The sequence below is a fragment of the Cyprinodon variegatus genome, unplaced genomic scaffold (genome assembly GCF_000732505.1).
Source record: "Cyprinodon variegatus isolate N-32 unplaced genomic scaffold, C_variegatus-1.0 Scaffold161, whole genome shotgun sequence".
NCBI classification, from domain to species: domain Eukaryota; kingdom Metazoa; phylum Chordata; class Actinopteri; order Cyprinodontiformes; family Cyprinodontidae; genus Cyprinodon; species Cyprinodon variegatus.
Genome location: NW_015150614.1, coordinates 964,121 through 992,031, shown reverse-complemented (window position 1 = coordinate 992,031; position 27,911 = coordinate 964,121). Strand labels below are relative to the sequence as shown.

At 38.8% G+C, this 27,911-nt stretch overlaps 1 protein-coding gene across 1 annotated transcript; it reads left to right on the top strand.

Annotated features, from left to right (window-relative positions):
• Nucleotides 1-1,461: 1,461 nt before the first annotated feature.
• Nucleotides 1,462-23,966, top strand: lmbr1l (limb development membrane protein 1-like). The gene is made up of 17 exons (XM_015377951.1): nt 1,462-1,664; nt 12,099-12,183; nt 16,416-16,449; nt 16,748-16,887; nt 17,518-17,621; nt 18,402-18,525; nt 18,608-18,676; nt 18,760-18,824; nt 19,470-19,542; nt 19,635-19,721; nt 19,816-19,892; nt 19,977-20,054; nt 20,141-20,214; nt 20,524-20,614; nt 20,694-20,760; nt 21,441-21,602; nt 22,526-23,966. The coding sequence occupies exons 1-17, from the start codon at nt 1,602-1,604 to the stop codon at nt 22,609-22,611; spliced, it is 1,479 nt and encodes a 492-aa protein (XP_015233437.1). The 5' UTR covers nt 1,462-1,601; the 3' UTR covers nt 22,612-23,966.
• The last annotated feature ends 3,945 nt before the right edge of the window (nt 23,967-27,911 follow it).

The following is a 27,911-nucleotide window of genomic DNA, read 5'->3' as shown; positions in this document are numbered from 1 at the left end:
TAAGTGAAGCATATATATATATATATATATATATATATATATATATATATATATATATATATTTTATTTATTTTTTTTTAAAAACCTACACCACCAAGTGTTTACCGGGTGTTACATATTTTGGGATTGTTGTATATTTGACAAAATATATGCAAACTGCTTTCAAGATCTTTACATGTTTTACAACTTTTGATATTTCAAATATAAATCTAATTAATTTAGGAAAACACAAAAGACAGGGGATGCTCTTACTTATTGTTTAATTAAGCCAAAAAAAAAAAAAGAAAGTTAAAGACAATCCACTGGACTTTGTTTCAAGGTTTGAAGACGCTTCGCTTCCCATCCAGGAAGCTTTTTCAATTCAAAATGCCATGAATAGCACTGAGTTCGAGGTTTTATACTCAACAGTATTCCTGACATTTTGAATTAAAAAAGCTTCCTGGATGGGAACGTCTTCAAATTTGGAAAAAAAAGTCGAGTGGATTGTTTATAGTTTTCTTTTTTTGGTATGACTATGATCTGGATGACTGAGAATCTTCAGCAGCATTTAATTCAAACATTTTGCCAAAACAAAAGATTAGGTTGCAATCAAATTAGATATTATTTGAATGTTATCACAGATCTTGAAATATGACCTGGAAAGTTTTTTGGGTTTTTTGTAATCTCTGTTTTTCAATGTATATTTCCAAGTTTTTTTTCGGTTTTCATTGCATCCTCACTCTCCGTGCATCTGGACAGAGAGGAGCCATTTCTCTGTCCAGAAATTCTGCAGGTGAGCAACTTCTATAAGACCATAGTATGGTTTGGGAGATGCATGGCAGGAGAGAGGAAGGACCTATCATGGGTGGTGCAGACAGGACTGAGGATTGTAGCAGACCGTTTACTGGATTTGAACTTGTTTTATGCTGCAGGAGTCCAGAAAAGATGCACACAGACACCACCCACCCGGATACTGCTGTGTTTTCCCACTTCCATCAGGAAATAGATTCAGGGACATAACATAAAACACAAAAAGATTTATAACCTTTTTTTTTCTCCCTCAAAGCTGTGAATACAATAATATCCCAGCCTGCAGGAAGAGGCTAACATCCACTTTTTAAATCAAACAACCCACTGAACCTTACATTAATACTACATGTCACACTTTATGTATATTTCTTTTCTTCTTTCCATATTTTTAAGTCCTTTCTCATCTAAAGAAGCTCATTCTTCATTTTTCAATAAGTGCTTTTAATGTATGTCTTTGTACTTACATGTGCATTTTGGGTGCAATTTTATCATAACAAAATTACAATAAAGTCATTTTGTACGGGGGTCACAGGTTAAATCCCCCCGAGTAATAAAACAACCGAGGAAGAACAATTTAAGGTATGTTTGATTGACAGCCATGTGGACCAATCGATTGGCTCTGTTCTCATATTAGTCTCCGCCCCCTACTAGCCCCGCCCCGCCTGGTTTTGATCTCAGTGGCTGCAGCCCTTTTTAAACTCCTTTCGGCTCGCCGTCTGCAGCAGACATGTGAAGATGCTCCGAGTAGAAAGCTCATAATAAAACCCTCTCAGCGCCTCCAGGGCCCGGGATTACTGGCATGTTTTTAAAGGATGGAAACGGATGAAGTGTCGGTTAGAGAGCAACTTTTCCACAACCGCGTCCGCGAGACGATAGTAAGTCAAAAGCTGAGCTAAAGAGAAGCGACCGTTCGTTGATGAGTTTAAAGGAGGGTGGGGGGGCTAAACACACACACACACACACACACACACAATACATCATTTAAAGTTTGCTGCTAGCTTCTTTCTAAATTGTATTTATTTAAGTTTATTGGGTTTTTGTGTACTTTAATTTGCTCTCAGATTTATTAAAGCGCAGAAGCAGGCACAACAGTAATGTAAAACTTATTTAGTTGTGTGTATGATTTTAATTGAACTATGCTTTATTTTTTCCCATTGTGTCCTGTTGGGTTGTTTTAGGAACTTCAGCTCAGTTTGAACTTCAGACTTTGCAGCCCGATCTGTTCAGTCACAGCAAGGCTGAGAACTTTAACCCTAAATAAAACAGTCAGCTCCCAGGCAGCCCTGAAAGCTAAGAGGGTTTGGAATCACCAGTTTATCCATAAGGATGATGAGGTTTTGTGTATAAACAAAACAAATTTTCTTCTTTTCTCATTTCTGTAAAAACCCTTGAAACCCTTTTTATAGATTTACAGCAGGCAATGAGGGATAGTTCAAGTTCTAACCAATTCTATATTTATTTAAACAAAAAACATAAATTGTTTAGCATATATTAACAGATTAATTATGTTTATAGCTGGATGCTTATAATCAGCAGGTTTTCTTCATTTGTAGCAGAAAAAAGAAGAGAATAGAAAATTCCTTTATTGTCCCACAATGGGGAAATTCTGGTGTTTAAAGCAGCAAAAATATAACAGAAAAAAATGTCACACAAATGTAGAAAAAATGTATAAGAATAACATATTAGTGAAGAGTTAAAGGATAATAAAAAAAAAAACTCACTAGTTTCATTGTGTTTAATATTATTCCTCCTAGGAGATAACCAACGTTTTAATGATCAGAGAGTTTCATTTGCTGATTTCTCTCTTTCCTATTCTATAGGATCATTTCTTATTCTTATTAGATGTATTTTAGAAGTTATTGTTAAACAGTTATCTCCATTCAAACCTGAAAATAAATAATGTGGACTTGATATTTTATTTTCTCTTAAGCATTTTAGGAGTACTATCACAAAAGTTAACAAAGTAACGGGTTTGAATAAATCTTGCAGCAATATGCTTAGATGTCTTGATACAAAATGAATGAAATTTCCCCATGATGAATATAAATCGACGTCCTATGGTTGTCATACCAGAGAAAGCTTAGTACAAGTTGATCCAAACTATAAATGAACTAGGGATGCAAATTATCGATTTACGGAATTTATCAAAAGTGGATTTATCTTACGGATTGACTAAGTATTAATTCATTAGCAGTTCCCTAAAAACCTGAGTTTGCTCTTTTGAAAACCGAGGGTAAAATATTTCTTAGCAATATGCAGAGATAAATAGAGTATATATTATAAAATGTATTGTGCTAGCATGCTTTGTTGCATGTTATTATACTTTGAGATATTTATAAAATAAAAGGCATTTACACACAAATGCTTTCCCCATTTACCATCCTTTGTGCTTGCATTTCTTACATGTTTCATATGTTATTCATAATGCCCTCAATTTCTCATAATTTTAAAGCCAACAGAGAAGTTGATGCTGCTCCGCCATGCAGCGCGAATAAATGGGTGTTATTTAGGCAATTACTTCAAGTCTTTATAAAGTGCATTAGGCATATTTGTCTCCATTTAACAGTGTAATTTATCAAGGACCAGACTCTCGATAAATTCACATTTCTGCTCTTCTTAACACATATCAGTGAGGTTAGGTTAAGAATTAATAGTGGTGCCCTCTAGTTGACGATGGTTGCATTACAACACTAAAAGAAATTCCTGAATTGTTAACAATTGTTCAGATGGAATAAATTTTTATCTAATAAACCATTAATTGACAGGTAATCGTAACTTGATTTGTTTACTTTCTTAAACTGAACAAAATGTTGGATTAGCAAAATGAGCTGCAGTCTTGTAAGTTTTGTTGTGCTGTATCCGTCTGAGCAATTAGCTGACATTAGTTTAAAATAATAAAAAAAAAATCCTCTGAAACTTTAGTTTTAAATGTTGTATCAACATGGAAACGGTCAATTCTGAATTTTCTTCCTGTAGAAAAACCCTAATTATGGAAGACTGTTATTAAACTTGGCAGCACTTGCCTGTATTGCATTCACTAATCTATAGCTTGGGTGTGTTTTCAGACCCATTTGTAGCCCTTATAATCGCCAACAAATGTATCTGTTTATATATTTTTTTCCATCTTTTTTTTTTTTTTGCCTGGTATTGCATTAAATTTGAACAATATGTCGAATCATAGTTAAATTTCACTATATCGAAATAAGTGTTTGAAGATTTTATGTAATTTAGTTGATTCTTTTCTTCCAATTTTCATCCATTCCATTGCTAGAATATTTTATTTTTCATCACATTTAGTCATATGTCTAACTTTATTTACTTTAATGCATTAATTCCATTTGTAAAAATGACATTTCAAACACTGTTGGAATAAATCCAAACTCAAGGCTTCCCTTTTTAGCCTCTAAATGCATTAATTAAAACATATAATGGGATGCACTGTAAAAGCCTTTTTATTAGTAAAAAACAAAACAAAATGGTAACTAATTTGTTGGCCTTGGAAAGGAAATTATTCCAGCAAATATCACACAGCCCCCCCAAAAAATATTTAATTGTTACTGGTCAACAAAACCCTTATTGGGGGCTATCTAGTTTTCTTGTTTCAACAAGTGAAAATCTGATCATAATAAACCGCAAGCAAGATGAGTTCAGACAAGTAGGCCTTTACTTTTTTATCTTTTTCCAACTCAGATTGTGAAATCAGAACAGTAAAACTTTTTTTTTTTTTTTTTCTTTATGGGTGGGGTTTGCTCCACATGTTTACATTAGAAAGGAGTTTGGGACATTTGTTAGTAGAATTTAATCAGCTCTTTGTTTTGCTGCCTCGGCTTCACATTAGTCTATTCTTATGTCCTTGCTTGTCAGTAACCCTTTCGCCTCAGGTCCTAATGCTATTAGCTGCAGGCGAGCCTTGAGTGTCTAGCTCACCACCTCCTGACTTTGCTCCCTCTCATGATGGTCAGCTGCTCCAGCACCTAAATGGCCACCTAAAGCCATATCAATGAGTGACAAGCTGATTTAAAAACACCCACTCACCATAATATAGATGTGTCACACTTGTCTCGTTCACGGCCACCATTTGTGCTTTACAAGTAAAGTGGGAAACGGTAAACAGTGCGAAAGTCGAATGTCACTGTTGTAGTTTCACAATGTGGTCAATCTTTAGAGCGAGAAAACCTCCTGTAATGATAGGGCTTTTTATTTTTAGATGAACTGAGGAGGGCCTGGAAACTGGTTTCACGTCTGACAATTTACAACAAGATGCTTTCTGTGGAGATTATGCATTCTGCAAACATAAGGTTAGGAGGAGAGGCACAAGCCGGCCTTTGTTGCAAAGACTAACTCTTAAGTCAGTAATTGTAAAGTTATGTGGGTGGATTTGTGCATGTGAGAAGGAAATATTTTTGAGGACACATTATAAATGCCAAATTACTTATATTTAGAACAGTAAGTTATGCAGCACCTTGTTAACTTTCCATTGCTTTTTGGGGATTTTACAATACAACTTCAAGTCGTGAGATCCTCTGTGTAAAGCACTTAATGGGTTTTGTTTGTGAGATGTTCTATACAAGAACAAGGATATTTGGTGTTTTAAAAGAACACCAAATATCCTTTAAACTGCAACAGATTAACTAAACAACAATCTCACTTACAGCTCGTTATTATTTTTTATCTTTTTTCTACATTTTAATTTTGGAAAATTAACTAATTAGTAGCTGATTGTTTGTTCTAAATTACAAATATTTTTAACACGGCTTTGATTGTTTTGTCCTGTTACCTTTCAATAACCTGACTATGATTTATGCTGCATACTAATGTTCAGGATAAAATGTTAATAAAAAGATCCATGGGAAAATGTTGTTGCTGCCAAATATCTGTCTACACTGTGTCATTGTAAATCCAGGCTGACAACATCTGGCAAATTTATGCATAACTGACATGGTGAAAGGAAAAAAAAAAGTAGAAACTATACAGGGATGCATAGCTTGCACTAGAGGAATCAGGTAGGGTCAAAGTAGGATCCTGTTGGAACACCCTAGAACAGTGAGTAAGTCAGGTTGCACAGGACGCCATAGCACCATAGAACAGCAAACCAAAACATAATAAGGTATCTTTAGCATCTGTTATTGTATTTAGACCAATTAATATTACTCACTATGCACCTGTGTATAAAAATCCTTACCTTAAGTTTGACATTTCCTAAAGACATTTTAGATCCTAACCCTTTTAATAAATGGACATGGGATTTAGAGATCTAAAGAATAAAACTAACCAACTTAGCTATAATATGTTCAGCTTTTCTTTCATCTACAGACTGCAACAGTTCAGGAGGTAAAATAAACACTACCTAGCAAAGTAGTGCTGTTGTAGGAACCATCATCCCACGTTGGAAATCCTGTTTCCTCTGAAGTGGCTCCCTACATCTTTTGCTCTTAGCTTACTAAGTTTGTTAAAAGAGATCACTTGTACTAAAAATCCAACTGTAATCCTTCTTGCCTCTTTTACTTCTTCCCCAGAGAAAAGTGTTTTTTTGCTAGGGTGACATGATCGAGCTTTGAAAAGTATTCCTTTGTTGTGTTTTGTTTTTTTACGGACAGATCACTGTTTAGGGTGGTCAGTCAGTCTGATTATCCTGATTTATTTATTTTTTCTTCTACTAGAGATGTAAAAAGTCCATCAACTTCTACAATAACGTGTTTCTTGCTAATGTTAAAAGAGAATTTCTTTTTATCTCCTGGCTATAGTTGAATATCTATGTTTACACAGTTTTTTTTTTTTTTTTTAAGTCTTTGAGGATTTATCTTAAATGTGAGGTTCAATGTTTTGTTTTCTTGCTGTACACCTCTTTTCCTTCAAATGGAAATAAAAGACGAAGTATTGTACTTTAGAGGGAGGTTTCTACCTGTGTGATCCAATAACCAAAAAGCTATATTCGGTTAGGTTATGTAAGAAATGTGTTTTCTTCCTCCTCATATGCATCAGAACACACACAAGTTGATCTGTAGAGTCCTCTACTTGGTGACTTTGCGTATAAAACACATGTACCCTCCTCATCTTATTCGGAAAACCTCATAACTCTTCACAGCTTGTGCCACTTTACACAGCAGAAAATGCTGAGCTCTGACCAACACAGACCAGAAAGGCTGTTATTCTACCTCTGGTCTTATTTCTTACCCAATACCCATCCTTTGTTCCCTGCTTTTCCTTTTGTGAAATTACACAATTACAGCTGCATTATTAAACTGTTTGAGCAGATTAGCTGTTGTGTAGGTGCTTTGTTGTTGGCATGCATGCAGTATTTTGGTTAGTGCCGTTTAGTTTTTTTTCCACCACAGCTGTTGCCTGTCTATTGAGAGAAATTCCAAATGTTTTATAAAAGAAGAACCTTTTGATTCCTTAACTAAAATTTGATTACTTCATTTTTCTTTGAAGCCATCTTACTGAAAGCCTTTCTGTTTTCAAGAGCAGTAAAGATGAAGCCTATTTAAACTTGGCAGATATTTGTTGGCCAAAGCAGGAAAACCAAAAGAAGGGGATCATGTGTCCCTGTGTGATAAATTGCTGAATAGATTTTCACAAGGTTTTCTATTCTACTTGTTGTTGCTCTGCATTGGCATTATAGTTGTTACCTGTGGGGGTGGGGGGTTGCAGGCTGGTTTAAGTGTCTCAAATAACTTTTTGTTGCAATAAATTTTAAACCTAATGCAAACCTTGAACACACACAAGCTTACTTAAGTCGCTGCTCCAAAAACTGCTTTATATCAGATGGCTGTGGCCACCACAGAGTAAAAAAAAACAAAAGAACAAGGTTTTCAGGAGCACCTTCTGAAACCTCAACGATCTCAGTCTGCTCTGACCTTTCCTTTAGTTCAGTTTTATTGTGTGATGGTAGATTATCCTTTATTTTTTCTATGTGGCTGGTCTAAATCATATTTTACAGTATGCTGGGTGCCTCTAGCGATCTGCAAGTCCTGTTAGAGCCGTAACGTGACAAAACCCAGCTGTGACATCGGTGTAGTCAAAAGTCCTCTGGCGGGTGTATAGAACCACTACTTCACGCATTGTTAAGCAATCTGAAAGAATAGTTTAAACGTAATTACAATGGTCTGTTTTACTGCTGCCAACTGTAGCAATGGTTTTGGATCGGGAAAAGGAATGTTTAATTTTCCGAAGGGCCCCGTTTTGCGTCAAATTTCGATCCAGAAAGTAAATAGATTAGACAATCTTTGTGGTCCAAGCCAATACAGCAAACTTTGTCCAGATCACTTCACGGCAGATTCTTTTATCAACGATCCTGCTCTCACTGCATCAGTTGGATTCAATATACCGAGGTTGCAATGGCTTGTTTCTTTGTTGTATAGCTTTAATAAAGTGCCTGATGGCAATAAAGCTGATTCAAAGCATGATTTATTTTTTAATGAAATATTTTAATTTCATTAAACAACAAACCCTAGCTAGTTGTACAGTTTAGTATAGCCGCAGCTCCAGACGAATTTCCATATTATCATGGTCAGGGCTCCAGAACAACAAGAACCGCAATGGATAACAGTCAGTTACCGCAGGTAGAGACCCACAGCTCGAACCCCACCGACCCGGAGCCATGAGCTGAACCGGGTAATGACCACATCAAAAGGGCAATGTTTCCCACCTGTACAGCAGACCCGGTGCTTGGCTGCTCGCTGCGATCGGATTACCGAGGGACCACCTTCCCCATCCAGGCACAGCAGCACAGCACAGCCTGCTATCCAGAATTACCAGCACCACACACAGGGCTCCAACACTGACCGCCAGCCTTCACGCCCAGTAGAGGCAGCACCCTGCCAACCAAACTAAACCCAGCCACCATAGAACCAATCCCAATCCTATGATCCTCTCCTCAAACAAAAGGTTAGGCTCTGGTTTAAACTAATTAAATCACATCATCTGGAAAATGTTCTGAAAGATAATGAACTTCCACCGGATCTGCGTAAGATCAAATAACATTTAGCAACGGTGATTAAACCAGCAAGCATTAATAAAACCGCTAAGATTCACATTGCTTTGTATTCGTCCTTGTTAAAGCATAAAAATTCTCGATGACTCGATATATAAAATGACTACTTCCTGACTAAACTGACGTCCAGTATCCTACAGCGTTTCAGTGGGTCTCGTGACCAAATGAGGAATTTAGCATCATCTGCTATCTTGGTGAATCATTTTGTGCTATAAACAACAAAATACTGATTTTTTTTTTTTTTTCCACTTGTGATTTATTTCATTTTGTACATATTATCAAATGAGAATCTATAAGTATGGGTTTTCTATTTGAACTTTTAAGAGCCTCCTGTGTTGTAACTCATGTCCAGTATATTCTCCAAGTGACCCAGATGCTTATTAGATTGCCCTGATGTTCGTTTGGTACGGGTGATGGCTATGAGGTGTCAGTCTAGTGAAAGAAAATAACGCTGTGGTTGAATTGATGTGTGGTTGCAGCTGGGGTGACAGAGGAGGGCTGACAGTCTGATCAAACCTGTTAGACAACAGAGGCTATATCAACACAAAGCTGTTGGATTTATGACCTAACATGTTTCCAGGCTCTTCCAAAGGATTTCCTGCTTCAGCTAGTCCCCCATCTTCCTGTTGTATCTTTTTTTTTCCTCTAATCCCTGGTCTTACTTCTCTACCTTTCATAGCTTTTATTTCAGGATTGATCCAGAGCTTGTCAATGCAGTCTGCATTCTACCCATGTGGAGCAGAGAGCTCCCCTCTATTACCTCAATCTCCTTTGATCGCCTCTGTATTTTGCATGTCACAGCTGGTCCTCTATTAGTTGATGCACAACCTGGAGTTAAACGCAGGAGAGAATATATCTGTCCTCAAAATCCAGAAAAGGTGTAAAAAGCACACAACTGGAATTCTCTTGTTGATGAAGACAACGCTCTGTGTCCGAAGAGCTTCAGTAGTTTATAAGTAGTGTGGGAAATGATTCAGCTTGGAAAGAGCCCTTCTGCAACTGGAAATCAGTCAGACTAGACCCCCCTCAATAGATCATTACCTCTATTATTAGTCCGAGACACACAGGATGTTTTAGCCACTTGCAGGGGAGGTATGAATTGGTTTGAAATTGAATGGGCACAAAGGCCACATCCAGACGAAGCCGGGGGTTAAATCAGGTACATTCAAAAAATCCTCCCGGTGTGAGAGAGTCTGAAGCCACCCCCTGTGGTGGCTTTGTCCAGGCACACCTTTGTGGCAACAAACTGGAAGGTGTGAGCATGAAAGCCAACAGAAGCGCCACTTCTCCTCTAACGTGTGCAAACACGAGCAACGGTGGCAAATTTAAATGGCCATTGTTTTCGTGGCTTTTACACCAACACTTTTAATTCCCGCGTTTGTGTCAAACACCTCGTCATCGGTCCACACAAGTCTCTGCTGTCTCGTCTTTCGTCCTGCTGTGTTACTACTGTCGCGGCATTAGTATTACATTGTCTATTACATTACTGCTCCTTCGGCTTCATGTACTTTTATCTTTTGGCTCAAGCTTTTCTGAGCAGATACAGTATTTTGCTCTGTGGATGAGCCAAGAGCTCAGGTATGGAGTGCATGTTTTTGAAAGTTTAAATCCTAGGCCTATCCAAACCATCCATATTTTTTGTCCAAAATCCAAATATTTTGGTCTGCTGGGCGAAGATTCTCAGTCATCCAGGTCATAATCATTCCAAAACAGTAAAGAACAAACCACTGGACTTTGTTTCCAAGTTTGAAGATGTTTCGCTTCCCATCCAGGAAACGTTTTCAATTCAAAATGTCCGAAAAAGCTTTCATTTTAAACATTTTGGTCCTTTGGTCCATGAGTTTTAAGTGCAGACCTTTATCTAAGTCATGGTCTGAGGAGCTTGCTCTGCTGTGTTTACGATGGGACTCTTTAGTTTCCCTAGTGCAGAGTACTGGGCATTCCTCCCTGCACTGAACTGCTTACCACACACCGCCCATTTTGTGTATAGGTTTTTTCTCCTTGGTATGAGGAGTTGGTTGGGTCTAAAGTGGACAGGAGTGTTTTGTTTTGAGGAAATTCTTCTTCCTCAGATGTGCCAGCAATGTAAGATGATGACGGTGCTCTTGCGTTCTTTGTATTGTTTAAGAGGTGTGTGCTTCTGTTTGTTGCTGCTGTTACCAGAGGGACCAACATGTATTCTCTGCTCTGCATGTTGGACTCCCATTGGCACCTTCTCTAAAATGTTATGATGTTGCAACTTTTCCTCACTTTTTAAATTTGTCCAGCATTTTGGTGCCATAGATTAGACTAATAGTTCTAAGGTTAGGAATAAAAGATTTAGAGATCTGAATATAAGTATATTTATGGCACATATTTCAAAATGCATAAAGACAATATAAAGGTTGTCGATGGAGTTATTGAAAATTCTTGTGTCCACTGTCCACTGCCAAAAGTTTTATATATATATATATATATATATATATATATTATTTTTATTTTATTTTTTACAGTAATTACATGTATGAAGAGCAACTTCATTTGAGCTGTTAAAATATTTGCCAATGAAAGGAGTCTTTTGGCCCATAAAGTAAGAATATGACACTTGAAATAAGTGACTTTTGTTCAGAAAATATTCCAATTTGCAGATCATTTTACTTGCAACTTGCAACTACACTAGAACATGTTATTTCCTTTAGTTCAATTTTTGAAGACTGATCAGTTTATGGTTGTGGATCATAAGCCTCTTCAATATTTTATTTTTTGTAACTCTAAAGGATAAATAATTCGGCGAAAAAAAACTACTGGATGTCTGTTTTTTGTTATAAGCTCTAATTATTGGAACAACATGCAAATTTCAGTAGATGGGCAGACCTTGGTGTCTGACATCTTTAGAGTTTTGCCAGATGACACAGCAGGATGCTGGTTTAACCTAAATTTGAACAATGTAACATCAGCTGATGATGTCTGGGGGATAGGGTGGGGTGCAGTGACCCTTACTGATTTCACTGTCCATTCCTGATTTCCTATGATCCATCTAGATAAAGGACAACTGTCCCTCTTGAACACTGGGACCCCACTCCCTTTGTTTTTGTGGTGGTAATCTTTTGACACCATCTGTCTTAAAACCGTTCCTTGTTAATCTTTTGTTGTTGCTGTATATTGCTTGTTTACCTTGTGTTGTTTTTTAGGACTGCTCTAATTTCTGAGCCAACCTAAATTAGTTAAAACCTGGTAAATGTGATCAACAGCAGCAGCATTGACAGAATACGGTCTATATCTAAACTCCTTAAATGCATCCAGAAATCACAGAATTCCTTTTCTTTCCCCTTTGCAGATATGCGTCCTCCTGTTTACATGCCTTTACATGGTGTGCTACCTCATCCTCACACACTTCAAAAAGACTGCCGACTTCATCACAGGTAAGTTCCTTCAGTTCTTTCATTTGAATATTCTCTTATTTATAAGAATGCAGTGTCAGAAAGCTCTCCGTCAGCAACTGACTGAGAACTGCCTTCAGGGAAACCAACAATGTTGACAAGCGTACTGATTACAGTGAAGTTTTCGAATTGCTTTCCTCTGAGTTTGCTGGCAGCACGTTTCAGGCTCACATAACTCCTACTTAGAGATTTGCGGTTCGGTTTAAGAAGAGAGTATATTTTCTCTCTTGTTCTGATTTTCTTTGTATTTATGGTTCTATTCATTTGATGGGATTGATCCCTTTCAAACATCAGACTCTACTTTGATTCAGAAATCCTCGACAAAAAGTGAAAATCTTGCTTACTGTGCGACAAGTTCTTCAAATGACAAAGTAATGAAAAATGCGACAAGATTAAAAAAAACTGTTTGGGCTTTTGTGAAAAACTTTTTGATAAGGACTGGAATGGTGTATTTTAATGTATTGACATTTAGGGACGGCTATTGTGTTGCTCAGACCCACTGACAGCCCTCCCGTGTGACTCAGCTGATTAAAATGAGCTGTATCCAATAAAATGTGAGCCTTATTGCATGCAGATGTTGCTTTTTAACTTTTGCAAGTAAAAAAAGTAGATGGTCAATTTTTTTCAACATGTTTTTATGCTGATGCAGTGTATTTACTTCCTTCTGCCATAGTTGTGCACCAATAACAAAAGCACAGTTGTACCCTGCAGCTATATGACAATTATGCAATCCCAGTGCATGGAGATGATTGTCTAAAACTGGTTCTTGCTCCTTAAGCTTTACATTACAATGTAACAGCTGTCACAGCAGTGCCAAAAATGATGTTATATTATCACATACCTAACTAAGAATAGTACTTTATCCATTCCAGGTGCATAGTACAGTTAAAAGCTGTTTTGTTTTGGGTTGTTTTTACACCGCTTGATTTCTGAAGTTGTAGCCTAAATTTTAAGGCGAATATAATTTTCTTCTTCACTTACTTAAACATCTTTTTCCCAGGTGTCAGAGTCTTTATTTGGAATGTGAATTGGCAAGAATTTGATGTTAAGATGTGTATGGAGATATGTCCTGATGCAATATATCTTGATACACTGATACAAGATAATATATTACGATTTTTATTATAATAATATAGCTCTGGAAAACCCAAAGAGATCTGTTCCTCTGTTGAGGATGGTGCAGAGCAAAAGTGTCTTTAATCAAAACAAATGTTGTCAAATTTAATATCTCTTTTTGACAGATCAGATTTGTTTTTAAACCTTTCCAGTCATTGGCCTCCTAATTAGATATTCTGGTCTAATACCAGGCTCTACTCGTTTTGCCCCTGGAACATCTAGAAAACAAAACTTTAGAAACATTCCTCCAAGGTTATAATTGTGCTACACAGATGCCTGTTTTTGTTTTTTCCAAAGTCTCTGCTCCACCACATCCCTAGGTGAACTCTAAGACTTGGACCCGTTGGAGGTCACTAGAGAATAGTGAGCTCAGTCATTTTTAAGAAGTCTTTTCGAAATGAGTTGAGATTTTGTAACGTGGTACGTTACCCTGCTGGATGAAGCCATCAGCCACCACTCTGTTGGTGTTCAAATCTGGGGACGAAGCCTGATATTCGGAACCCATAGCTTTCTGCTGCTTTTGCTCATATGCTTTGCCGTTCACCGTGATGGGCGCTCCAGAGATGCCTTCTTATACCTTGGCAGTAAAATGTAGACGTGAGGAGTGAGGCTGTAGCATATGGGTAAAGCACAAAGCCAGCATATAGAGGCCTTAGTCATCCACACATCATTACGGGTCCAAGCCCTGGCCCTTCTACCTGTCTGTCCATTGTCTTCTTACAATAACAGGGTTTTTTAAATTGTGTTAGTTCTGGACATCAGTTAATGCATGAGATGGTTGTATGGCATTTCATTTCATTTGCAATAAAATTACAGTTTAACAAAGCACAATATTCAAATCCTAAAAGCACTCAATTTTTGATCACATTACTTTTAACAAAAGTCTGACAGTTTCTTCCTTCAGGCCTTTTGGTAGCAGTCATGAGCTAAAAGTGGGTACGGAGCGTGTCATCTGGTCTGCAGAGAAGGTGATTGGCCATTTACACTACCCTCTGTAAACTGAATCGTGCCGATTTCAGACCAAGCTAGGATCAGTTAACCGTGTCGAGCTTGGTTCCTTACAACCGTTTACACACCAAGCTTGCACGGTTCCTCGCCTCCTAGTGACCATCTACAATACTACTGCTCTCTAGAGGTAAACAAGCAAATCAACATGGCGGCGCCCATAACATTCAGGAAGTTTGGTTATAATTGTGATATTTTTTTGATTGCAGAGAGTCAGGCAAAGAAGGCAGCCTTTGGAGAATTTACTTGACACAGTCGACTTTTGGGGAGTGGATACGCCAAACAATAGTCTAATAAGGGCTTACGAATGCAGGAAATGATGACAGACTATGAGGTTCATCTCACTGCTAAGCAGAATCTTCACTCGAAATCGTGTGGCACAGTGGGGAAGCTAATGTCTGTATGAAATTTCATGATTACGGAGGCTGACTGTAAGGAGGTTATGCGGTCTGCTGGTGCGCTCTTTGTTATCTGAGAACAGGGCCAGAACTGAACCACGCCAAGCCCTACTGATGAACTAGTACCAGTTTAGTGCAGTTAGGTTGTGTCTGGCGCGGTCTGGTTCAGTTGTGCTTGCCATTTAAACTCAATAGTTATCTCGGTTAAGGTGCTCCAGACCTTATGCATCATATTAATGCACAGCCTACTGTGTATATAGTATATAGCAATTTACTATATATGATATGTAGTATATTGTATGTTATATAAATCCTGTAATTTGTACATATTTCTAATTTGTCTGCACCATCAATACCAATATAAATTCCTTGTAAGTGCAAACCTACTTGGCAATACACCTGATTCTGATTCTGATCCCACCATTCAGAAGGAAAGAGGTGAAACCAGTCTGCACATCCATGCTTGCAAGTAGAAGTTGGCACTTTTTCACACAACAGTAAAATTTTTGTGGTTTGTGCAAAGGAAGATAAAAATAAAACTGCAACAACTGGTTGAAAAGAATCTCAATTTCGATTTTTGGTAAATAAAAAAATATAAAAAACAGCAAATCAGCAGTTTTTGAAATACAACATTCTGTCTGGCACTGGTAGACTCTATAGAAGTGAACTAGGTTTGAATCAAGTTTGTAAAGTGTCAAAGATTTACACTTTGCAATTTTAATTCAGGAACTGAATTTAGGGCCTTAATGGGAGTAAGATCAGGTGCTTTACTGCCAAAAGTCTGAAACTTTGAACTGATTTGTTGCTCCTGGTGGGTGTTATGATCTAGCTGTTTATTCACGGCGGTCTTTTCAGGTTAAACTGTCAGGGAGTCTCTTTGATGGAGGGGCAACAACCTGGTTGCTTCACTGTTGAGTTGACAGTGTTTTCATCTCCACTTCCTTTTTTTTCCTCTGGACATTCCTTTCTCCAGATGTCCCAAACAATCCGATGGTGACTTCTTCAGGAAATAACTTCCCCCGCTGTGATACTTCCTGTCCAATCTGTCTGTCCCTTATGGTTTTTCAAATGGGCTTCTTTGCTGCACTTCTTGCCACTCCACTACAATCGAAGTGTCTGCCTCATTGTGTGAAAAGAAGCACTCATACCTTTCTGCTGTCATTCCAGTTTAAAAGCTGCACTGATAGTTTCCTAATACCCAAATTGAGTCCTCTTTAGAATAGGGATTACCTTGCCTTGCTTTCAGTTAAATGTCTCACCTAGAAGTACTTGCATGCTGTTCTCATTGAAAGACCATAGAGCTACGATAAAACAATTAAAAACGACATTTTGTAGAAGGCTTAAAACTGAATAGGTTTTATTATTTTTGCTGTTCACTGTATTTTACTTTGCTTTAGTTTGAAACTAGAAGGCCTCTGCTGTAGCTACATCCTCTCACATACCTTGGTCTACCAGGAGTCTTGGTCCAGAATGAACAAAATGTTCCAAACTTGCCTGACCCCTGCTCACGCCCCTCTATGAGCTCAGGGAGAGCTTTGCTTTCTTCAGAGTTTTGTATGCAGCACACTCACGTGCTGCTTCAGGCATTTGTTTTAACCATAAAATACTTGCAATACTTTAAAAGAGCTGTAGAAAAAGATGTCTTGTTCTAAAAAGGAAAAAAAATAAATGTCCTGTTTTTCTTCCTCCTTTCAGATGACATTGAAGATGCTACTGTCAATAAAATTTCGTAAGTGCAAATTCTTAATGGTTAACTGGTCCACTGCTGCTTTGATTGTCACTATGGATAATTGCACAGATACAAATCAATAGGACATGATTAGTGCCCAGAGGTCTTCCTTTTGATTTATTGGCCTGTTATGTAGTTGTTTGTATGCTTATTGTGCTGCTTCACCCTCTCTCTGTACTTTGCACCTCCATGCTGGATGCTTTTATTAGTGTTCAGCTTGCCTTTACAGAGAGACTGAGTTGTCAGGCTGAGTCTAAACACAAATGCACAGGACTTGTCTTATTATTCCTCCTCCCAGGCTCTGGTTGTGCACATTCACCTTGTCTGTCGCAGTGTGCGCTGTGCTGCTTCTCCCCATCTCCATCCTGTCAAATGAGGTTCTGCTCACCTTCCCGCACAGCTACTACATGCAGTGGCTCAATGGATCCCTTATCCACGGTACATCTCACTGTTATTTGTCTCTATACAATTAATGCTAAGAGGTTTCTATAAACAAACGTCAAGCATCACAGTGTGTTACAGCATGGGTGATGACATGCAAATCAATACTGAACTGGCCTATATCCAAACTGATAATTAGCAGGACAGGACAGCTCTGTTCTTTGCACATAAGTGAAAGTGGTGGTCTCTGTTCCAAGGCACAGTTTGACAGTATAGTGCCACACAGTGGTGGATGGTGGGTACTACTACAGTGTTTTTTTCCCTTCCTTTATCAAAATCCATTTGTTTTATTGAGAAATTTGTTTTCATTAAAGCTACAGTGTGTAATAATTACAGGCATATAAAGTCAGAAATTTAATATATTATACATAACTATGTTATTTATCATCACCTATGAGCTCAGCCTTTTAACCTTAATATTTGCGTAGATGTCGCTGAAAATTACACACTAGCTTTAAATTCTTTTCTATCCTAAACAGAGTGAAAGTGACTTTACAGAGTATTTTGTTTTATAGGCTGTAGCCTTTGTGGAATTCCATAAAATGTTTTTTGTTTCTACGTTTAAACACTATTTAATGTGAACATAAACACTAACATGTTTAAAATGGTCTAATTCTCTCTTTTCAGGATTGTGGAACCTGGTGTTTTTGTTCTCCAACCTGTCCCTTGTCTTCCTCATGCCTTTTGCATATTTCTTCACCGAATCAGAGGGATTTGCTGGATCCAAAAAGGTACAAGGGCTTGTTTACCTTTTGATTCCCTCTGTAGACGCCAGACTCTTGTTATCAAACTACACTTTTCCAACAGTAAAATGAATGAGCACATCAGTATTTTACAAATAAAGATGAATTACATTTTTCCAAAGCCTTCACTAATAAGTAAACATATATTACATGTATGGTATCTGTTTCTGTCAGTTTTGAGTTATTTGTTATTTAAATATCTGGAAAAATTATTCACTGTACTTTAATCAATACTTTTTCTGAATAATATTAATGTTTACATATGCTAATACATATATTACATGGATATAGTTGTTCATCTAAATTTACACTGAAGACTCTTGGATGACCGCAGATACACATAACTTTCTCTTTTCTCCCATAACACAGAAAAATAGTTCTGAAGATTATGAATTCTGTATTTATCCTGTTTAATGTTGACATGTATATTGGATTGATTAACTACTGTATTAAAGTGCAAGCAATTATAGTGTAAAATTAGTTTGAACTTTCAACTTGCGATTAAAACTGCTGCCACCTTCTGTTTGAAGGAAACTGCTGGTGAATTATGTCCAAATGGGATCAGCTGGTAGTGGCAGCCAGTGATTGGCTAAGGCTGGCTATGGTCACCCCCGGCCCCCCAACTCGCACTGCCTCTCCTTCTATCCTGTATGGCGATTCTAGAGAGTTGAATCTGGAACTCTATGTTTGCAGATGTTAAATGTGTTAGAAACACGTGATAAAAATTTTTCAATCAACTGATTACTTCTAAATTGTTTTTCTTTGCAGGGAGTGATGGCACGAGTGTATGAAGCTGTTGTCCTGCTTATCCTGCTTGCTCTCCTTGTGCTTGGTATTGTGTGGGTGGCATCAGCCCTCCTACATGACAACATTGCCCGAAAGAGCCTCTACGGTGAGTCACTCCCATCATGCTCCTATAGTCTGAATGGGCTGTATTCGCAATGTTACTGATTATTATTCTCTTTAAATGGCAGACCTGTGGGAATATTACCTGCCATATCTGTACTCTGGGATTTCTCTGTTTGGAGTGCTGCTGCTTTTGCGTTAGTAAACATTGATTACAAACATGGGACTTGTAGAGACTGAGTGGTATCACTAATTGCATTCTTTTCTTTTTTCTTTTTAGTGTGTACCCCGTTTGGATTGTCTCGAATGTTCAGTGTTACCGGCAGCCTGCTTGTCAAACCGCGGGTAAGGCTAACTTCATTCTCTACAACCATCAAAATCTAAATGACATTAGTGGGTTCAAGCTTTTTAAAGGCATGCATGAGTATAAAGGAATGCAAGTTCTTCAGATTCCTGCTAAGGACCTGATTGTTTGACTTGGGTGTGTTGAGGTGGGGTCACATGTTAAAGGTACAGGACTCTGGACCTCTAGGACTGGAATTGAAGAACCCTGCACTACAGCATGCATCATTTAAGTCGTATTCTGATGCTCTGCTCTTTTTAAAGTCTTATTTAGAAATTGATGCACAAGTGCATAAATTGTATTTCTTAAGAGGGGGCGTAACCGAGAACAAAATGGAAATATTTCTAGTAAAAGACAGTTGATAGATGTCTGACAGTCTCTGACCAACAGGGTAAGCAGGAAAGGTAATTACTAAAGAAGCCGGCTTTTAATGTTTACAAACATGTTAATAGAAAGTTGTGTGGAAGGGAAAAAAAAGCATGGCAGAAAAGCTTCACAAGGGACAATGACCTCAGCCACAAAACCCATTCAGGAAGCACTGCTAGCTGGACATATTTCTGGATCTAGTTCAGGAAAAGTTTGAAATTTGCTAATTTCCTGTTTTCTAATCATGCTTTCCACTGTCTATTGCTGCTGCTGTGTTTTAGCTGCTGGAGGACGTAGAAGATACTTTGAGCTGCACTGTGTTTGAAGAAGATTCACTCCACAGAAAGCTGAACTGTAAGTGCCTTGACTAAGATCCCTGTCCTTGATCATTTTTATTAATGAGCTGCCTTTTTAATGCTCTTTTCTCCTTGCATGTGTGATTGGAGGTGGCAGTCCATCGTGTTGGGTCAAGCTGAACATGGAGGCCATGAAGAAAGAGTACCAAACAGTTCAAAGCAGGCGTGTTGCTCTGGGTAAGACAAAGGAAGCTTCATTTTTTTCAGGATATCTCCAATAGAATCAAAACTGCATAGTTTTTATTTATGTATTCATTTTCCCCTCCCAAAGAGATGCGGAGAATGGCGTCGCCATGGCAGCGCAACTTGGGCTATCCTTTGGCAATGCTTATGCTTCTTGCTCTGACGGTACAACAGAAAACAGCCCCACAAACAAAGACTTGGATAGGAACTTCTCTGTTTTGGTGACACCTTGTTTTGGAATGTCTCCAGGTGATGTGTGTGCTGATGGTCTGCTTTAACGTGTTGGAGCTGCTGCTGGATGAGACGGCCATGCCCCGAGGAATGGAGGTGGGAATCCTCACACATCTCTACTGTGAACATTCCTTGCTTTATGTTGATGATAGTAGATTACAGTGAGGGTTGTCATGTTGTAGGACCCTCACCTGGGAATGGCCTCCTTCTCCATGTTTGGCTCACTGGGTGCTGCAGTTCAAGTAGTCCTCATCCTGTATCCTTTAAACCATTGAGATATTTCCGTTCAGTCTTTCAACACAACAGGGGACCTACAGGGCTCTGCTTTCCCCTCAAGGTTTAAGACCTCGATCCTGACAGTTTTGGCTTGATATTGTTTACAAATCAGCAGATTACAAACAGGCCAATAGGTAAATATACTGATGGTAGAGAATTGTCGCTCTGATTGTTACTCTGCAACTGAAATGGAGTTTTGGTCGATGGACGCTTGTAGATGCACACCTACAATGCTGTTTAATGTCTGTGTTTCTCATCTTTTTACTGTTGTCCTTAAACAAAATCACAGCTACCTAATGGTGTCCTCAGTAGTGGGCTTTTACAGTTCTCCCCTCTTCTGTGGACTCTTGCCTCGTGTAAAAGACACTAACCTCACACAGGTAAACTGCTTCATTGAGGTTTCAGTGAGAAACAAGAAATGTTTGCTGGATGTTACTTCTGAATTTCTTCTTCTTTTAGATCATTGCAAACTGTGTTTCGCTGCTTATACTGAGCTCTGCACTGCCTGTGTTTTCACGCACACTTGGTAAGAATATGCGTTTGCTATCAATGAGATGCTTAATGTTTAAACGTTTGCTTAATGTTTCTTTTTAATGTTTGGGCTGAGGCATCCAGTATTCCTTCCACTAAACAAGGGAAAAAAGAGGCTACATTTGATCGTTGCTACATTTGTTTTTTATTCAAAAATATGAATATATTTTAAATCTGAATCAGGATGGTTCTCTCTTCCCTCTTTAAGAATAACTGAAGTGAATTGAAATGTAGCAGCATAAATGCATAGAATTTTTTATAGGTGTGTATTAGAGTTACCGCTATCTTGACTTCCTTCATGTCTTCCTGTGGTAAATGTCCTTAGGGAGGAATCTCTGCAAGCTTTTAAAAAATCTTGATTTATTTTTTTGTTGAGCTTCTGGGAGCCTCAAAGTTGGCACAGGTGGGTAGTCCTTGCTCATTATTATTCTGTTTTGGATGCCTGTAATGTTACAGAGGAAATTAGAAATCTTATATACATCTACAGCTGAGCCAGATGTTTCTTGTTTTAGGTGCTTTGTGGTTATCAAATGTTCTTTTAGTAGCGAAATGCCTGAATAATGGGAGAGATTTTACCTTCAGTTTTAAAAATGACCACATGATGGCAGTGTTTTGCAGGAGTCCTACCTGCTTGGTTTACATCTTTTTGGTTTTGTTTTGCCTCTTTTCTTGCAGGGATCACACGCTTTGATTTGCTGGGAGACTTTGGGCGGTATAACTGGCTTGGGAACTTCTATGTTGTGTTCCTGTACAACATGCTGTTTGCAGGTCTCACCTCAGCCTCCCTTACAAAGACTGTCACCTGGGCGGTACAGAGAGAGCTCATCCGTGCCTTTGGTTAGTCTGCTTTTAATCCTCATTTAAAGTATGCTTTTTTTTTTTTTTTTATTAAACCGCCCGGAAAGAATATTTTCAGGGCCTGAACTGTTTAGTTTATTGACATTGTAATTATGTAGTTTGTAATGGTTTAAAAAAATGAACGTTGCAGTTTAGCCTCAACCATCAGCTTCTCTGTCCACTTTTTCACACCTCTATCTCTCACACTAGGGAGGCTCTGTTGTGGGTGACAAAACAAAATCTGTTTTGCATAATTTTATCTCATCTGACAATAATTTGCTTTGTTAGCATTTGCCTCTTTCCTCTACATGGAATAGGCCAGATTTTTAGAGCGCAAGATTAGAAGTTTTTTCTGCTGCAAGATTTCCCCCGCCTAAGCTCTAGAGCTCTGCAGCCTCTCTGAGGTCGTTATGGGCTTCTTTGTAGGGTTCCAGTTACCATCCACACTTTTTGGTCAATGTATTGAAGAAGGCTCTGCAAAAAATTCTGTAGACTACTTACTGCCCTTATGGCTGCAACATAAGCTCCCCACCTTTTGGCCCCATTTCCCGACGGGCTGTGCTCTCTTCCTCAGATAGAAAGAACACAATTCTTTCAGGAAATTGTAAAGGGACAAGAGGAGAGTAGTCCGTTGGGGACCTTCAGGCACAACGCCCTGGAACCCTTGTATTATACGTACACACACCCTAGAAACCTCCACCCAACACAAACATGCTCACACACATGGGCATGTCAAATACACACACGCACTTGCATCCCCTTCCTCACAGTGAAGATAGCATCTCTGCAGCACAGCAGTTCTGCTGCAGTTTTCCATTGCCTCCCAAATTACTTTTGTTCTGAGATTAATAGATTTCATTCTTGCTCAGTTTTACAAATGTGTTTCTTAACTATACATTGCCTTTTTTTCTTTTCTTTTGCAGGACTTGACAGGTTGCCTTTAACTGTGTCACGGTCTACCATTCCATTAAAGCTCCTCCTGGTCAGTGGGCTGTCTAAAATCCAGTGACCTTTTTCACACCTTAGCACTGGCTATTCTACCCCTTAGAGGGTGAAGACAGTGGGGCCTTTCGGCATTACAATGATAGAAGAGCACAAGACTGTCTGCTGTGGATGGAGCAGAAATGCAGCATATTGGTGCGTTTCATGAACGTATCCATAACTGCTGCCATATGAATGCAAGTTAAGGTCATCGTGGACAAAACTGCACAGGGTCGAACAAAATGATGGAAGCCATATTTAGTCCTGCTCTTCTAAACAATAAAACTCACCAGTATTATTGTGAAACTTATCATCTTAATGCTGTGTTGTTAATCCATCTTCCTCCATCAGTGTTGCTTAGTACTCAAGTGAATTCCTTGCAAGTTGCACAACTGTTCTAAGATTGACTGTCTACTGCTTCCATGTGTTTATGGGGCCAGTTTTAACAGGGTTTTACTGTAAATAAGTGTACGTTTCTTTGTTGGAGGAAAATATGCAGTTTGTTGCATGTCGACCTAGTGGTTACATGGGGAATTTGTAGTTATTGCCACTTTTCCAGGCAAATAGGAGCATTTCATGAGAAATTTAAAAAGTCTGTAAGAATACTGAGTCTGACAAGGATTGTACCTTTTTGGGAGAGGGAAAAAAAAGTCTTAACCTTTATGCCTTTAATGTAAACCATTCATGTGAGGAACTGCTGCCTTGACCAATCATACTGTGAATCATTAAGAATCTCCATGGGATTGTGCAATATTTTATACATCAAATCAGACTTTGAAACTTTGCCAAAAGTCAGTAACGAAAACCTGCTTTACATTTTAACCTTGTTTTTTTTTTTATCCACTTTTTTTAATGATGAAAAAAATGTATGTGTCTCTCAGGGCTTTCAGTGGTTTCTTAAATGGTGTAAAGTCCCATAATCTGAAGAATTCTGTTGTCATCCACTATGTGGCCATAATCTTGTGACTTCTTTTTATTTCTAAATCAGTCGTTTTTTTTGCTGTTGGTTTGACCAGCAGGTGGCAGTGCATTTCAGACACTATAACAAACTTTTTATATATATGTATGTACAGAAGACTATCATCTACTGGTTGATTGTAATCTCAGTTTTATGCACATAAACCACTAAGTTTACCCACTGATGTTGTTCAGGGAATGTTCATTCTTGCTTTTGAAACAGGAAGTGTGTAATGTTTTCTACTTATGGGTATTTTTGTCCTACAGTGTGTTTTGTTTATTACTCCATGAATGTGGCGTCAGTCGATATTTAAAGTGGTACTGCAAGTAAAAGAAAGTTTGTTTATTTTATAAAAATTCTCTGTCATGTGTTCTAAACTTTTTGAAGTGTCATGTTTTACATTGTTTTGTGCATAAAGCAATAAATGTTTGACTTTTTAGCCTTTTTGTGTCCTTTTGCGATCTCATCAGAAGGCCTTTTTGTTGTAAGCCATGTCTTTGATGCTGTTACCTTTCATGAAGTGTATCGACGGTGTGAGCTGGCACTGTGGGTGTGGGTGTCGTCCACCCTTTTGTTGCACTTCTTTAATCAGCAGCAGAAGAAAGCTATATTTTGGCCCGTCTGTCAGCGACGTCCACCCACGACGCCACTGTGACCGTGGCCCACGCTTTCCCAGCTCTGATGCAAGTGCCAGATAAAAACCCTACAAATCAAGAGAGGGGACATTCACTCACATTGACTCCTTGTCGTCCTCCTCCTTTCGTCTTTTCCTCTTCCTTGCCTTTTGTTCATTTCCTGTCCATTTCTCTTGAAGTCTGTCCAAGCATACCCTAGGTCTGATTAATTTCTCCCTCTTTTTGTTTGCATTCATTTTTTTTCTTGCATGTTTTAATTATGCTTATTTGGCTAAGCTATTGTTTTGCACACTTGTTTCCTTTCGATTGTAAGGAAATGGTCTGAAATGTTAACATCAGTGCCACATCTGGAGGCTGGTAACCATGTGGGTAAGTGACACGTACGTTGGATCAAAGGCATGAGCTTTGTCTGACGTCTAGAAGGGAAAGGAGACAGATGTTGTCTGTAACAGAAGATGCTGATTTTTGGTCTAAACTAATGAAATTAATGGAAAAGTTACATTTAATTTTGTGAAATATATAGATTTATTACATGAATCTATGTATTTCACAATATATGGTGATACATTTCAAATTCAGTGTTCCCAATAGCGCTTGTATAATGGGAAAATAGGTTTTAAAGCCCTCCTAGATTACTATTAACAAAGGGAAAGTCCGTTTTCCTCTTAACTTTATAATTTCTGAACAATCAGAGATTTAATGCAACCACCCTAATCAGGGGTTCCCAAAATTTCAGAAAAATAACAATGCAGCAGACACCAAAAAAAAAGTTTAATTACTTCACTCTATATTTTTAGATATTTAAGAGGACATTTGATTATCTAATTTTACAGTTTGGTGGTATAATATTTAAATCATGTATCGGACATAAAATGTACACTCACCGGCCACTTTATTAGGTACCCCATGCTAGTAACGGGTTGGACCCCCTTTTGCCTTCAGAACTGCCTCAATTCTTCGTGGCATAGATCCGAATCTCCCGTTCCACCACATCCCAAAGATGCTCTATTGGATTGAGATCTGGTGACTGTGGAGGCCATTTGAGTACAGTGAACTCATTGTCATGTTCAAGAAACCAGTCTGAGATGATTCCAGCTTTATGACATGGCGCATTATCCTGCTGAAAGTAGCCATCAGAAGTTGGGTACATTGTGGTCATAAAGGGATGGACATGGTCAGCAACAATACTCAGGTAGGCTGTGGAGTTGCAATGATGCTCAGTTGGTACCAAGGGGCCCAAAGAGTGCCAAGAAAATATTCCCCACACCATGACACCACCACTACCAGCCTGAACCGTTGATACAAGGCAGGATGGATCCATGCTTTCATGTTGTAGACGCCAAATTCTGACCCTACCATCCGAATGTCGCAGCAGAAATCGAGACTCATCAGACCAGGCAACGTTTTTCCAATCTTCTATTGTCCAATTTCGATGAGCTTGTGCAAATTGTAGCCTCAGCTTCCTGTTCTTAGCTGAAAGGAGTGGCACCCGGTGTGGTCTTCTGCTGCTGTAGCCCATCTGCCTCAAAGTTTGACGTACTGTGCGTTCAGAGATGCTCTTCTGCCCACCTTGGTTGTAACGGGTGGTTATTTGAGTCACTGTTGCCCTTCTATCAGCTCGAACCAGTCTGGCCATTCTCCTCTGACCTCTGGCATCAACAAGGCATTTCCGCCCACAGAACTGCCGCTCACTGGATGTTTTTTCTTTTTCGGACCATTCTCTGTAAATACTAGAGATGGTTGAGTGTGAAAATCCCAGTAGATCAGCAGTTTCTGAAATACTCAGACCAGCCCTTCTGGCACCAACAATCATGCCACGTTCAAAGTCACTCAAATCACCTTTCTTCCCCATACTGATGCTCGGTATGAACTGCAGGAGATTGTCTTGACAATGTCTACATGCCTAAATGCACTTAGTTGCCGCCATGTGATTGGCTGCTTAGAAATTAAGTGTTAACAAGCAGTTGGACAGGTGTACCTAATAAAGTGGCCGGTGAGTGTATGTCTTCTTATTTAATGAATTTGACACTCAATAAACCTTAGAGATCACATCACAATGATTCTCGCAACCCCAGGATGGTCCCAATAATGACTTTGGGTACTTATAGCTGCAGCATTGCAGTCATGGTTGCTACAATAATTAGGAACATTCAGCAGTAGTTTACAGCTTTAACTTTAAGTGCTGGACTTTTCCCAGTTTCAGTGTGTATTGCACTGTGGTTTTGTAAACTTCTTGGGTGGATTAATGACAGCAACTTGAACTACAAAAGATAATGTTCTGATCCTTTGTATAAAGGGTATTAGTGTTGTTATCCCAGTTCAGTTTAATGTAAAGGTGAACACCCAGATAGGAGTCCAATATCTCAGCATAAGTTACCTGGATGCTCACCTGTGTCATTCTGGTGCATTTGTGCCTCTGAAGGTCCACCATCATTTATTTTACTTTCCTTGAACTTATGATTTGTAGTTCTGCTGACACCAGTCTACAAAATTGCAAGCTGGTGTCCGTATTGTCTGTGCCCTGAGTCATCCTAACTTGTGATTAGGGTGACTATATGGCAGAGCAAGTTTTCCAAGTGGGGGCCACTGATATTTTTTCCTAAATTATTTTTAGACTGCTTCTCAGCAGTTTCACATCTGACCAGGGTTATCACAGGTAGCATTAGGCGATCAGTAGTGGACCCTACAGATATTGCACAAGCATTCCTACACCACCAATATGGCCCAGGATACCATTTCCAAAAGGTTTGCTGCATTTTCTAACATGGTGGAGACGTTAAAGTTCCTTTACTCATCTGCAGGACTGGTTTCTTCTCCTTTGTGCAAAGGAGGCACAGGATAAGTACTACCAGAGTCCTACAGTGTGACCTCCAGCAGGTCAGTGGTGCAAATGACTCCGACCAAATCTCTAGAAGCCAACTTCATTAGGGTAGCCTGAGAACCTGCCGTCCTCTACTTGGCCATGCGTTCACGGCCTCCGACCATTTAGCTCAACTGGAGATACCAGAGAACTCCTGAATTGTCCATATTCACACACCTGTACAACACAGACAGGGTATCCGGGTAAAACCTGTAGATCCACTTTTAGACCCTTCACTGGTGAGGTGGGTCCTTGTTTCCTCCAAGAGAATACCCTCTTGGAGGAAACAAGGATAACAATTGATACCATTGCAACTCAGACTGTTCAGGAGCTTAGCGACAGCCTTGTCAAGATCCAGGAGGAGATGCCCCAGGACACCATTATTTCATAAGGAGCATATAGGGCTATATGATATTACTGAGTATCATTTTCAGTTACTGCAATGACATTTCAGCACATTGGAAAAGCTGCCACATCAGTGTTTCAGTTCCCTGTCCCTGAGATTAGGCTGTCCGTGGGTGGATGATTCTGATTTTTATCAAATGACGTGGTGTTTTTGTGATCCCAACACATATGTACTTTTTTTTTTTTGTTCCAGTGTCTTTTCAAAATCTTCCTTAGTTCTTCTTTTAGCAGTGCTGACCTCTCATCAAACTATAGCTCTAGCTAAAGGATACAAACGATCAAACCCTTTTTGGATAACAGAACTTCAACCACAGTGATAACGCAGAGTTTAGGTGAACAGACCAAGTGCAAAGGCCGTAGTCTTCATTGCAACGGTGACAGGTTTTAAGTCCTGGCTGGTTGAGCTCCCTTCACCCCCATCTCAACCTATCCCATTTCCTGTCTACCAGCTATGAATAAAAAAGAGGCCA